Below are 14,738 nucleotides of genomic sequence, written 5' to 3'. Positions count from 1 at the left end.
GGAGATCACCTTGGCAAAGTGAAGCGGGTGTCTCAGCCATCTCTCTTTTGATCTTCAAAGGTGGTAATGCTCAGTTTGGAGTTCACTCATCTATGCTATGGCTACCCGCCCCCACAGAGCCTAAGGAGCTAACCCCGTTCTTCATTTCAGGTTTTTAAGTGACTAAGTCCAGAGAGAAGCACACACGAGTTGCCATCCTCGGCTGACATTTCAGGAGAAATGGTTGAACCTGTGGGCAACCACTATGTTGTAGCCAGACCTGTGTACTCGGAGAATTTGTTCAATGAAGAGCATGAGAAATTGCACAGATACCATAAAACCTTTTGGGATCACTTGAAACTATATTTTCGGTAAGGAGATTTTTTTATTTTTTTTTAAATATGGATCTAAGAAACAGCCTGAACCACCGCTCTCACACAGCATGAAGTCCATCCTGACAACTTCCATCTCAGATTCCACAAAGCAAATGAAAACTCATTAACCAAATGCAATGTCAGATTTTTCTAAAGAATTTTAGCTGCTGTTACCCTTAGAAGTCTTCCTACAGTTGTATCCCAGGCAGCTTCTCTTTTCCTGGGCACTTGGCAGCACAGACTCCGGGGAGACCTTATTGCGGCCTTTCAGTACTTAAAGGGGGCTTATAAGAAAGATGGGGACAGACTTTTTAGTAGGGCCTGTTGCGACAGGACAAGGGGTCATGGTTTTAAACTGAAAGAGGGTAGATTCAGACTAGAGATAAGGAAGAATGTTTTTATGATGAGGGTGGTGAAACACTGGCACAGGTTGCCCAGAGAGGTGGTGGATGCCCCATCCCTGGAAACATTCAAGGTCAGGTTGGAGGGGGCTCTGAGCAACCTGATCTAGTTGAAGATGTCCCTGCCCACGGCAGGGGGGTTGGACTAGATGACCTTTAGAGGTCCCCTCCAACCCAAACTATTCTATGATTCTATGATTCTATGAAAATTTCGGTTGGAAGGGACATCTGGAGGCCAACGGGTCCTCCTTGAAGCACAGCTGGCAGAGCAGGTTGATCAGGGCTGTGTCTGGGTGAGATTTTGACCTCTGTCAGCCTGAACCTGAATCCTTCCACCTTCGTTTCCCCTCCGAAGACAGGCTGTGACTCAGTCGAGCCATTCACTGACAAAGCTCTGTCCTCTTGTGTCTTTACAGCTGCTCCCCACAAAGGGTCAAAAAAATTGCCTTGGGTTTGTTTCCCATCGTCTCGTGGCTGCCAGTGTACCGCTTCAGGGAGTGGATCCTGAGTGACATCATCTCTGGCATCAATACGGGGCTCGTGGCTGTCCTGCAAGGTACCTCTGGGAAATGTGTGCTCTGACACAGCTTGCAAGGAGATGCAAAGGGACTGCTGGCTTCAGCCTGTAACACACGCACATCACCTTCCCTGGGTCTCTGTCTTTGCAGGTCTCGCCTTTGCTTTGCTGGTGAACATCCCCCCTGGTTATGGACTCTATGCAGCATTTTTCCCTGTTCTGGTCTATTTTATCTTTGGTACATCTAGACATATCTCAGTGGGTAAGTTCAGGCGCACCGACCGCCCTCATTGCTGGTGAAGAAGTACACACTGCCCTCTCAGGTCTAATGAATGCCTTGTGTTGCTCAGGTCCCTTCCCCGTCCTGAGCCTGATGGTGGGAGGAGCTGTTGTCAGGCTGGTCCCCGATGACAGTGCTGGAAATGGCACTTCCACAAATATCTCAGCAATAAATGAAGAGAGGGTGATGGTAGCTGCATCTGTAACCTTCCTTTCTGGGGTTTTTCAGGTTGGTAAACATATGTATGTGTGCCTGCATGCGTCTATATGCATGTACATGAATAGATGGATGGCCTTCCCCTTTGGTTTCTGCTGGTGTAGTTACCAAAGTAATCCCCTTCCCACGTAACTGACCTTGGCTCACTGATTAGGAGATATCCGCCCCCCTCCAAGTGACCAGGCGCTGACTCATGCTATGAAATCCCTGGTTTCACCCAGACCTGAGCCTACAGCCCACACAGCTGCACCCCACCTACGGCAAAAACCAATCATCTGCTGGATAGGAAAAAAGTAGTTGTGAGAGTAATGTGAATGATGCAGACACACCAAGGGAATAAAAGCTCTATCTCATAATAGTAAAGTATTTTGATTTTTCTTTTCAGAAAACACAATTCCTCCTTCCTTCCTAATATAGAATTCCTACAGTTCCTTCCTTCCTAATATATTAACATGTTTGTACTTCATGAAACACTGGTACCATGTAAAAAGATGGGTACCAAAAACCCTAAGTCTAAGGATGTTTATTTTAGCTATAAAATAGGAACAGATTTTAACTGGTCTAGCAATTATTCTTATTAGTCTTATGCCCCTTGTTGCTAAATCTTGACTTTTATTGCAAGTCTGGTGACAGTACTTTCCATAAGCACTGGATGTATGGGATTAGGTGAAAATCTTTGTTTCCATTAAATACGGTTCTCTTTGTTGCAGAGCTTGCTTAAAAGCACGAATGAATCCCACTGATGTATGGTCATTTTGCATTTCAGTTGCTTCTGGGAATTCTCCAGTTTGGATTCATCGTTATTTATCTATCACAATCATTAATCAGTGGTTTCACGACTGCTGCGGCTATCCATGTTGTGGTATCTCAGCTGAAATTCATGCTTCAGCTACCTGTCCCTGGATTTAATAAACCGTTTGGCATCGTCTATGTAAGTGTTAAGTGTTCATTATTTGCTAATGCTATTGCAACCTGTGATGTGTATCTGACCGTATATCACAAGACAGTAATAGCAGAACTCAGCATAAAAACAGCCAAGCAGGAAGAAACACAAGAGAAAAATATGAGATGTGTTATTAGCATACGACCAATCTTTAAATTTATTACCAAACACCAAGTTACACCCCATTGGGCTAATTAGATAATATTTTCTATTGTGTGTTAGCATATTTTAATTAAGCATACAACTTTGCCTCGAGCATTTAATTATTCATTTTTACTGGACTGATATTATGTATATTTAATGTGGATATGGCTCCGTGAGAGCTGTTGGATGAGGAAGGAGAAGGACAGGAAGAAGGAGCGGAGAGAGGCACCTGCTCAGTAATTCCCATTGCTCACGTTTCCTATCCCACACGCACGTTGCTCCGACCCTCCCTCAGGGGGAGGCCAGGAGGAGAGGGTCGAGAGCCAGTGGAAAGGGTCTTTCACAGATGCTTTCATCGTTTGGATGAGGCACATGCACATTCATCAAGGCTTGCAATCCACATCATGCCGCAGGGAATGAATCCCAACCGCCGTAATCCTTGGGGAAATTCAGATACAGGCCCTTCTGGAAGGGATAGTGCTACTGTGCCAGGGCACTACTATTTCTAAAGCACCACATGTCTCTCCCTGATTTTGCAGACTCTGGAGAGCGTTTTCAGCCAGATCACAAAAACAAACGTCGCTGACCTTGTCACATCCCTTGTTGTCTTGGTTATCGTGTTCGTGGTGAAAGAAATGAATGATCGATACAAAGCAAAGTTACCAACACCCATCCCAATCGAACTCCTTGTGGTAACAGTCACTTCTCTTTGATTTTGCAATTGCTCCGTCACTATAGTGACATGGGAAGCAGCCTTTTAACTGTTTCTTCTCCCGTTCTGCATTAAATGATGGGTTATCATTTTACCTATAAGGAAAAATTGAGAGCGTTCATGAGCTATTTTGAGATATTTTACCTCTACTTAGCTGTTCTTAACTGAATAAATCTGTAGTGAGTAAGATGTTATCAGCTATGAATTTTTTCCTTGGACAATATTGGCTCTGACACCAGCCAGCTGCAGTCCCACAGCTGGGGCCCCTCTGCACCACACCTGCAAGCAGCCACTGAAGTTCTGGCCATCTGTGGCAGAGCACAAAACAGTTTTGCCTTCCAGCAGCAGAGGGTTTTACCCCCCACGCCCCAAGCAGCAGTGGGGTGGGGGAAGCCTCACATGGGCAGCAAGCTCCTAAAGTCCTGGAGGATGTTGCTATAGATGCAGGTGGTGCTTCTTTTCCCCCAGAGTTATTACAGCACCTTGTTAGAAAACACCTGGTTTTGGGTGGGATGTTCTCTGTTGTTAGTGAGATACTCTGATATATTCTCCGTGTGATTTATGAATGTAAACCCACACCTGTAAGGTGGTTCAGGAATGACATCTGAACAGCAAAGGGATGTGCAGACTTGGGGCATAATTCTGCCACTAGTGATGAGACTGGAGGGCATGTGGGAGAGGGAAGGAAATGGTTTTTAATAGTTTCTTCATACTCTTGTTTGAATGTGCCTAATGGAGGTGGGGTTTATTATCTTTCAGACCGTCTTAGCAGCACTGATTTCCCATTTCGTTAACTTTGAAGAAAAATTTAATGTAGCTGTTGTCGGAAAACTAGAGGAAGGGTAAGTAATTTTCTTAAAGTTCACCAGTGGAGCAAAATATTCTCTCGAGTTTGGCAGTGCTAAATCAGTTCAGCTCTGCTTTTTGATTAAAAACATCTGCTTCATCTTCTTTCAGTAGGTAAATAAACATTTCACTCTCAACAATATGAGGACACACTTTCAATAGATAAAAGTTACTCACTAGAGCACATCTACACAACAAAGAATACACTGCAACATGAAATAATTGCATGCTTCATTTTCTAAGTCAGCTGTTGAGCAGGAGGTTAATATTTGTCCCTTTTACTGAGCTACTCACTCCTGAATCCCTTCATTTCCCTCAAAGTACATGCACGGTTCAGCAGCCACCACCAGCCCTGGGAAGCCACCACACCACCACACAGTCCTCCCGCTGGTCCCCTGAGACCGGCCGCCAGCATCTCCCCAGGCACTGTTATCCTCAGGAGGCCTCAACGTCTGCTCTTCCAGGAGTATATCCATACAGAGAATATATATTCATACATAGAGTATATCCAGCTATGCCAGAATTTTGGCCTAAAGAATTAATAGGCACACATTTAGTTAGGGAGGAAGACATTTACTGACTAGGACAGCAGAGTGCACCCAATGACTCACCAGGGCACTCTTGACTGCCCCTTGTAAACCCGGATGTATTAGTGGATGAAGTTTGCAGAGGAACAGCTATTTCTGCTCAAGAGTCTCCATTCTTCAGATTTCAGGTCACGGGGGGGGGGGGGGGGGGGGGGGGAGCCGAGAGAGGAATTCTCCCTAGGATCTGCAAAAGCCCCTGATCAAAGGAGCAGGAAATGGTAAAGCTAAAGAATCTAGCAGATAGCCTGAGAGACTAGTCAATATTACCTGAGTTAGTAAATATTTGTTTAGCTGTCTGAAGTGCTTCATTGAATCATACAGGGATGATTTTTTTGGTCACAATGAAGTGAAATCCTTCCATGTGCAAATTGCCTGTGCCCAGCACTGTGTCAGATCTTACATCCATGCATAACTAGAAGACAGAACTGTGCATGCACCTCAGATAAAATAAGCTGTGGCTGATCCTGGCCAAGTAAATGAACCTGCTGAGACACAAACTGAGCCCAGTGCGGATAAACAGAGTCCCTGTCCCGATCAAGGATTCCCCAAAGTTTTACAGGGTTCAGATCCGCAATTATGTGTTGCACCTCACCAAAGTGCTCAGCTAAGACAGTATGAGCTGGACCACTGCCTTGCTCACTTGCTTGACAACTTGTCTCCTTGGGCATATCCTTAACGAGTAGAGTTTTTTGTCTTTCAGATTTCAAGCGCCTGTTGCACCTGATGTAGGTGTCCTGCAAAACTGTATTGGCGACAGCATTTCCATCGCAATCGTTGGGTTTGCAGTAGCCTTCTCCGTGGCTAAAGTGTATTCCATCAAGCATGACTACCCAGTAGACGGCAACCAGGTAGGTGTATAACACAGAAGTCAATACAGTGCATTTGTCAACGGGCAGTAAGTCATTTTAGGAATACTTTGCCTTGTGAATAACTGTCATGAACTAGCTTTTAAGAACAACCTCTTTTGGTTTTATTTCAGGAACTAATTGCTTTTGGGCTGGGTAATATAGTTGGTGGATCATTCAAAGGATTTGCCTCCAGCACTGCTCTGTCAAGATCAGGTGTGCAGGAGAGCACAGGAGGCAAAACACAGGTATAGAAAACAGATCACAATGGAATTTAATGCAAGAAAACTCTCTTTCTTCCTGGATGACCATAATGCCTTTGGGCACTTATACATGGTGGAATTGTTCTCTCATGCAGATTGCTGGCATTATCTCAGCTGTCATCGTCTTGATTGTGATCTTGGGCATTGGGTTTCTCCTGGCACCATTACAGAAGGTATTCACTGGTTTCACCTAGCACTTCCTCCTGCTTGCCAAAGACAGGGCTGCTCTAGGAGTCACTGGGAGTGTCCATAGGTTTCAGTGGGAGCCAAACAGGATTTTGCAAAGCTCGGTTCTTCTTCCCAGATCATGACAGAGAGGACCACTATATCTGGTCCCTCAAAGGGAACGCAAGTGCCCAAACACCAAACATCACAGCACCAGCTTTTAGGTGCCAAAAATAAGTGGGATTTGCAGCCTCAAGTCAGACACCTGCGCTGCACCACGGCTAGGGAGGTTCCAGTGCGATGGATGGGGCATCCCAACTCACAACAGTGACACACCGTGAGGAGCTGCCTGGCCTTTCAGCTGCACTTTGGCCCTATTTGTATGACCTTCTAAGTCTTAATGTTCAACATTTGCTTTGCTTGCTTTAAAATTCAACATGTATTTCGGTCTTTTTAACAGTCAGTCCTTGCATCTTTGGCTCTTGGCAACTTGAAAGGAATGCTCATGCAGTTCAAGGAAGTAGGCATCCTATGGAGAAAGGACAAGTATGACTGTGTAAGTTGAGTCTCACAAGCATTCAGGAATGAAGCAGTCTGGGAAAGTCATCTATTATGCAAATTCACTTACAGGTTATCTTTATTTTTATACCTGCCTTACTGCACTAAATGGAAAGTACAATAGTGGCATGCCTTTTTTACTCTTATACCCCTTGCTCACATTTTCCATTTTGTCCCACCTATTTTGAGTCAATTCTCTCTCCTAACTTCTCTTGGCAATGTTAATTTTCATCCATTTAATCAAAATCTATTCAAATACAGTTCATTATATAAATCAAATATAGAAAGAAGTTACAGAAAATGTCTAAATACTCACTGCATTGGCTACACATTCAGGGACACTTTCTCACACTCACGCAGCACGTTAGGTGGAGGTTACACAAGAAAAAAACAAGTGGTGACCATGGCTTAAAAGGTTTATTCCAAATGGCAAAGCTTGTGGCTGGTGGGCAGGACTGCTTACCTCTAACACTCAGAAAATTTAGGCTCTTGGCTTCCTCATCAGCCAATTCCTTGTGTTCCCAAATGGTTCCAGGCCTCAGTTTTCCCAGCAACCAAACAGTCATTTACCACGTGAAAATGCTTTGAGATCTGAGATTTAAAAATACTCAGTATTATCTAGTCGTTTGTGCTTATTGGTCATGTACATTCACAGCACCTACAGTTGCCTACTTTGATACCTAAAGCACATTTACAGCTCTCAACTTTACCTGGATCCTGATTTACTCATAACCGTGCCTTTCTGCTGGATTTTTATTGAGCGTTTAGTGAACCACCTATAGAATATCCACACTTCTATTATTCTAAGCTTTTATTGTATAGAAATTGTTATCCCTAGAAACACTCTCTGGTGCTAGTCGGTGAGTCTGGCCCTGTTTTACAAGAAAAAAAAACCTAGGAAACATGAAACCCCTCACCAAAGGCAGATGGACAGCCTGGACCAGATCCGAGATCTGTTGCTGCTCCCACCCTGGGCTCACAACCCAGGTCCTTGACACGCTCATAACCGCTGCCATCCACCTGCTCGTTACAGGTTATATGGGTGGTGACTTTCTTAGCTGCTGTTTTTCTTGGCCTGGATATTGGGCTAGCAACCGCCGTGGCATTCCAGCTGCTGACCGTGGTGATCCGCTCCCAGATGTGAGTACTTGTTGGACGCGAAGATATTTCAGGGCCTCCTGTTATAAATTAACTCCCCCTGTATAGAGAAGGCCAACAGCCCCATGCCTCAGTCAGTCCAGCAACCGTGTATGGAAAAATCATTTACAGGCATAAACCCTTGGATGTGGGGTCCCGCTTCAGTCTACCACCGCAGCTGAGGTTGCTTTCTCTGATCCTTCCCTTCTGCCAGGTTTCAGTACGGGTTACAAACAGTTGTGTGTGTGTGTGTGTTTTGTGTTTGTTTGCAGTCCAAGCTGCACCGTTTTGGTTAATGTTGGGAGAAGTAACATCTACAGAAACAGGAAGGATTACACTGATGTAAGAAATGTTTCTTTTATTACCTGCTGCATTTGTGTTTCTACAGCAGACATCATTACTGACACTTTTGCTTCATTGTACAGATCTATGAGCCAGAGGGAGTGAAGATTTTCAGATGCTCATCTCCTATCTTCTTCGCTAATATTGAATTCTTCAGAGAGAAACTCATCACTGCTGTAAGTGTCTGGGGCTGTCATTCTGAACATATGAATTGCATGACACGTTAAGGGTGAATACAATTTCCCAATAATTACTATATATGCAGTCAGTCTACAGTTCAAAGATTAATTTTTCATGAAGTATTAAAATAGTTTCCACTACTGTAATCCCACATATATGCACATACCTCTGAGAACAGCCTGACTCGTGCTGAACTTATACCATAACAATGAACATACATATATTTTAATTCCTTTAGAAAAAAGTACTGCAAACACAGATAATATAAAGGGACATTATTTTATTTTATTAGCATTTATATTATTTACACCCAATAAATGTTAGTTTACTCATCTTGCCCCAAAGAATGTAACGTCAACAGTCAGAAGAAAAGCTGAATGAAATCACGCTGTCAAAGAGGTCTTAATTTCTTCCATGACAAACTGGGCGAAGGCAGCCAGTCTTTCCATAACCAGCACGGAAAGCCAGGACCCCTGAGTCCTCACCGTGCCAGAGAGGCCCGCCATCCCAGACTGAACTGAACTTGTACCCATAACCTCCCCTTCCTGCTGCTCTTAAGTGGGAGTCAATAAGCAGTGGCTACCCTGAGCATTGGTAATGAGAAGTTCATTGTTCACGTGAGGGAGTGAAACTGGCAGAGGAGCCAGGGAATCCAGCACGTTTGGGTCTCTACATGCTTGGCTTTCACCTCAGAAGAGCCTGAAGGTTTTTTTCTGTGAGTGCAGATGCTCACACCACTCTCTTTCTTTACAAATACGGGCACTTCTAACACCCCCCTCCTCCGCCCACTAGATAGACGGGTCAGAAGACTCGCAGGAATTTAGCATTTTTGTAACCCTTATTAGCCTAATTTACCTGCCAACTTATTTTGTTAAAACCAGCTAACAGGTTCGAGAGACATACACAGCCAGCATGATTAACTTTGTTTTTCTTCTTCAAGAAAACAAAACGATGTGTATAGGACCCATACTGCAGTCAGGTGGCACAGAGCAGATACAACCTATGAGCTCTCTGCTCTTGGTAGCCGTCTCATAACGAAGATGAGTAGGACAAGCTCTGGGCTAGCCAGCACTGTACCAGCCTGCTGGAGTTACTGGCCTGTGCTACAGCATCGTCACTGCTATAATGCTGTCCATGCTGGTGTCCTAAAGCTAGCACAGATGGGCCTGCCTGTTTGTAGTCATACCTGTAGACGTCTTCCCAACCAGGAAAAAGAGCCCTTGCTTGAATCGGTGAAAAGTGATAGGCAGCATCAAGTCCAAACCATGCTCATCATGACTGTAAAGAAAAAATATGAGACACTGTGTCCTTCCCCTGGTGTCACTGGGTTTGGGTTTTTTTAATTATTCAAAGTGATGTTTCTGCAGGTCGGCTTCAACCCACTGAGAGTCCTGAGGAAACGCAATAAAGCTCTAAGGAAGATCAGAAAAATGCTGAAGAAAGGAGAGCTGCAAGTGACACCCGTATGTAAGGCAACTCCACCCAGGAGGGTTAAGCAACCAGCTCCCTGGCTTGAAGTGGCAGAGAACTGCCTCACAGCCTCCTGTCCTAATTAGATATGCTGTTCCCCAAGTTGCCACTTCATGACATAAATATGTTTCAAAAATAAGATTTTAAGTGGCTCTCACAGTAAGAGACCTATAGCTTTACCATGGGCAGAGCTTGTATGTCCCCACTGGAGCTTTGTTTGGCATCAAATGGCAAGACTAGATCCCACAGAGGTGATGTTCATGCTGCATTAATGGTAGGATAAAGCTGGTTTTCTCTCAGCCCAAATCCTGCAGGCTTTTTGTTGATTTCAGGGAACAATAAAAGGGCACCATTAACTGATTATGATGATGATGATTAAATGATTGATGAGAGGAAAGCCAACATTTCCAGTCTTCTCCAGATGTGGGAGACGCAGAACTTTTTCTAGTGTAAAGTGCAGTTGGGTCCTGCTCCATCTCATGGGTACATCAGCTTTGCATTGCCACCACTATCGCCCTTACGTAAGATGCATTACTACCCTGGCTGGGTCTTAAAAAGAAGTATTAATTACGACACTTTTCTCTGTCAACACAGAAAGGATTGATTTGCATGGCTAACCATACTCACGAGTCAGATGAAGAATTAGACAACAACAGGATAGAGGAGCTGGACCAGCCCACCAACATGACAGACTTGCCCATTCAGATCGACTGGGGTGCTGACCTCCCCCCCGGCATCACTGTGCCCCAGGTCGACATCCACAGCATCATTCTGGATTTCTCAGCAGTGTCCTTCCTTGATTTTTCTGCCATGAGAGTCCTCCAAAAGGTAATTCTAATTCACAAGGCAAGCAGCGATCATATGACAGAAAAACATATGAATGTAGTTACACTTGAGGGATGCGCTTGAGGGAAGGGATGACATGCAGAGGGACCTTGACAAGCTTGAGGAGTGGGCCCATGTGAACTTCATGAAGGTCAACAAGGCCAAGTGCAAGGTCCTGCACCTGGGTAGGGGCAATCCCCAGTATCAATACAGGCTGGGGGATGAAGGGATTGAGAGCAGCCCTGCCGAGAAGGACTTGGGGGGACTGGTGGACGAAAAATTGGACATGAGTTGGCAATGTGCGCTCGCAGCCCAGAAGGCCAATCGTACCCTGGGCTGCATCAAAAGAAGCGTGGCCAGCAGGGCGAGGGAGGGGATTCTGCTCTTCTACTCTGCTCTGGTGAGACCCCACCTGGAGTACTGCGTCCAGCTCTAGGGCCCCAGCACAGGAAAGACATGGACCTTTTGGAGCGGGTCCAGAGGAGGGCCATGAAAATGATCAGAGGGATGGAACACCTCTCCTATCACAAAAGACTTGAGATTTGGGGTTGTTCAGCCTGGAGAAGAGAAGGCTCTGGGGAGACCTTATTGCGGCCTTTCCGTACCTAAAGGGGGCTTATAAGAAAAATGGAGAGAGACTTTTTACCAAGGCCTGTAGTGACAGGACAAGGGGCAATGGTTTTAAACTGAAAGAGGGTAGATTTAGATTAGATATAATATGATGAGGGTGGTGAGACACTGGAACAGGTTGCCCAGAGAAGTTGTGGATGCCCTGTCATTGGAAGTGTTCAAGGTCAGGCTGGACGGGGCTTTGAGCAACCTGGTCTAGTTGAAGATGTCCCTGCCCACAGCAGGGGGGTTGGACTAGATGACCTTTAGAGGTCCCTTCCAACCCAAACCATTCTGTGATTCTATTCTGTGTTTCTAGCCTGCTTCTTAAAGGTATTCCTATATGGACTGGAAAGTCAACGGCAACCTTTGAGTTTATGTGAATTTTAATGTACATTTTCCATAGAAAATGTTTAGGAAATGGATTAAATAATCAACCTAAATTTTCTTGGAATTAGAGTGTTGGCTGTGGCACCCCTTCTTCACCTGGTAACATTCTGGGAAGCTTGACAGAAATGAACATATGAAATACAGCTTTAAACACCGGGCTGGGAGTTAGAGCATTGGAGTTTCATTTCTGCTCCTGCTCTTGGTTCCCAGGATGACCTTGAACAAAGCAGTAAGAACAACATTTTCAAACAGTAGTAGCTAAAGTTAACTATCTAGACCCACATAGGGTGTGTAAATCTGTTTCCATGGGAACTAAACACCCGCCATGTCAGTGGGAACTGTAGTTCTGCTCAAATTCCCAGTCGTAAAAATCTCCCCAGAACCTTTTGGAGTCTTAGTTTCATCATGTGTCAAGTAGGTACAATAAAGCCGTACAATTTACGAAAGAATATCTTTTTCACTGTGGGCTAAATGTATTTAATACTGCCCCTTTTCAAAAGGATCAGTCATCCCAGTCCACTGCCATGTGAAGAGGCCATCCTGCCTCTAGGTGCAGCAGAGTTTGAGTTTAGAGCTGCTTACCATCATAGATCTTAAAGTGGTTTGTTTATTTGCTGTGGCTAATCACCATAATGGCTGCTATCAGCAAAAATAGCAGTATCTAAATGGTGCCTCTTTTCGGTTTAATAGACTTTGAAAGAATTTGTCCGGATCGACATCGACATTTACATTGCCGGGGCACATGGTGAGTACTTGCCTTTCCGTCAGCATCACCGCAGATGCCTCGTCCCACTGCCTTCCCCGTCCACCACCGAGCATGGTTGCAGAGCATCACCCCAGTTTTACCTTCCAGTCTTGGACAGCGAACAGATCCAGCTGAGCAGAGGTGTCATCCCTCCCATGCTGCCCCCAGCGGGCTGGGACCACGCACGACAGCTCATTTTACCTACGGCCACCGCTGTGCTGTACAGCTCTGGGCTGCGAGACCCACTATAGGGCAGCCTGGGTTAGACATTAAATGAAAAACGGAGCTCAAATTCCCTTCTGCCTGGCATCAAGCAGGGCGGTACTGATGGGCATTTATACCCCATCGTCTCCACATCAGTAAAGAACAAGTCATCTGCTCTAATAAGTAAAACAGTGCAGTATACCAGAAATTCCTGTGTTCAATCAGTGGATACACTATTTCCTCGTTTTCAAGGCCCACAGGTCACTTTGTGCTTTGGTTTTTTTCCCCCACAGAGGGCTTCCTGGACAAACTGGAGAGATGTGCATTTTTTGATGAGGAGATCAAGCCATCCATGTTTTTCCTCACCATTCACGATGCAGTTTTACACATTTTGCTGAAGAAGGACATAGCCAGCTCCCCCAAATTAAAGCTCGCCAAGGTAACACTACAGTTTTTATCTTTTGCTACTTTAGTGCCTTGATATTACTCACAGGCACCCAAGCGTGCTCTGCATAGCTAGCCATGTGCTCTATACCATGTCTATATTTAAAAAGTTAATGATTAAAACTCAGCTGGTCTCCAATAAATTTGGAGAGTAAGAGTGGTCCCTGGTCCAGATGTCTGGCAAACCACTAGTGAAAGGAGTGAATAATTCCCACTGGAGACTGGCCTGGCCATGGACTTCACTTGAAGCCACCTCCCTGGGAAGAGCGTGGTGCGGGGGTAAAATCCCAGCCCATGCATCGGCAGTCCTCTGTTGTCACCCATCCGGCGGGGACTGCTGCATACGCTGCAGCGACTCTTGCAGGGCAGAGTCTTGATGCTGCTTGCATGTAGACTTCCCAGGCCTGTCCACCTTCAAAAGCAGTGCTAAAGTAGTGCAGATAAATCAGTACAGCCAAATTTGGTGTTGGCCTTTCTAGGAGTGTTCTTAAACCAAGAGCAAGAAAGGAGCCCGCATATGTTAAATCTGTTTGAAAGTACTAAACCCAGAATGCTACTCACCTGGAAACTCTCTCATCCCGCTTAGCTGAACTGGCACAGCTCTTCTGCACTGACCTGGAGACTGGCAGGGAACATAAAGGGCTGACAAGTGAGAGCTTCCTTCCTTCCAGGTCAACTTCCCAAGCATGTTCCAGAGATTTAAAGAGCAAGACCTTCTTCAATGTGAAAAAGGAAAAAAAGAAAAAAAGAAGCAATCCATTTCTTAACCCACAACTTCTTGTGTTCATTGCAGGAGAAGGGTAGCAGCAACGACTATATCATCATCCCCAGCAATGGACTGCGCAGCCGGGAGTGCACGGTAAGACTCCTGTCTCCGGTAGCGGCACTCTAACTGTAGGAAACACAGCCCCAAAAGCCGCTCACGGGAACTGCTGTCAGAATTCTGTGTCAGCCCAGAGCAGAAAGCATCCAGACAGCTTATTAATGGGATTTGACTTAAGGCAAAGCTTTACAGGAGTAAGACGTGGGGCTTGGGGCTCTGCTCACAAGCCTTGTCTTGCACTGAGTCTGCAGAGGGAAGGTGGGTGAAGGCCAGCTCACCAGGCTCTCACCTGGTCTCCTTGCCTGTCCACCACGGTTCCCCCATGAGGAGCTCACTGGTAGCATGTCCATGTGGCAGAGGTGTCAGTATTGATCGCATTTATCTAAATTTCTCAGGCAGAAGGGGAGTCCGGAGACAGGGATAAGAACAGGACACACACAGCCTTTCATCACGGACTTAAAGAGAAGGGCAGTATCCAGTACACAGCAACCCCATAAGGAAAAAATGTCAGACCACAGTCTTCCCACACAAATGCTTTAGAGGAGCAAATTCTTTCATATCACTCACCAGAGGGCACCTATCCTGGCTATTCCTTACAGAAGGTGACATTTATTTCCTTTTGTTTCCTACAGATTCCAACAGACACAAAATTTTAGATTTAATTTTCTGAATATAATATCCTCCAGCAACACAACATCACTTACAGGAGATGAATGCAGATGCAGTGATGAGCAGGAAG

At 45.3% G+C, this 14,738-nt stretch overlaps 1 protein-coding gene across 1 annotated transcript; it reads left to right on the top strand.

The window, feature by feature from the left end:
- The first annotated feature begins 219 nt into the window (after window positions 1–219).
- SLC26A3 (solute carrier family 26 member 3) lies at window positions 220–14,655 on the top strand. The gene is made up of 20 exons (XM_076328782.1): window positions 220–350; window positions 1,171–1,310; window positions 1,423–1,533; window positions 1,622–1,779; window positions 2,534–2,698; window positions 3,394–3,546; window positions 4,326–4,408; window positions 5,700–5,847; window positions 5,979–6,092; window positions 6,203–6,280; window positions 6,733–6,828; window positions 7,864–7,970; window positions 8,240–8,309; window positions 8,393–8,485; window positions 9,857–9,952; window positions 10,554–10,787; window positions 12,474–12,528; window positions 13,026–13,171; window positions 13,970–14,035; window positions 14,632–14,655. The coding sequence occupies exons 1-20, from the start codon at window positions 220–222 to the stop codon at window positions 14,653–14,655; spliced, it is 2,268 nt and encodes a 755-aa protein (XP_076184897.1).
- The last annotated feature ends 83 nt before the right edge of the window (window positions 14,656–14,738 follow it).

This window comes from Aptenodytes patagonicus, chromosome 1 (genome assembly GCF_965638725.1).
Source record: "Aptenodytes patagonicus chromosome 1, bAptPat1.pri.cur, whole genome shotgun sequence".
Classification (NCBI taxonomy): Eukaryota; Metazoa; Chordata; class Aves; order Sphenisciformes; family Spheniscidae; genus Aptenodytes; species Aptenodytes patagonicus.
This window is presented reverse-complemented; position numbering and strand designations above follow the sequence as displayed.

Coding starts and splice junctions, on each gene's coding strand:
- SLC26A3 (XM_076328782.1), top strand. CDS start 220: ATGGTTGAACCTGTGGGCAACCACTATGTTGTAGCCAGACCTGTGTAC. Junction 8,310..8,392: donor ACAGGAAGGATTACACTGAT/GTAAGAAATGTT, acceptor TTCATTGTACAG/ATCTATGAGCCAGAGGGAGT. Junction 8,486..9,856: donor GAGAGAAACTCATCACTGCT/GTAAGTGTCTGG, acceptor ATGTTTCTGCAG/GTCGGCTTCAACCCACTGAG.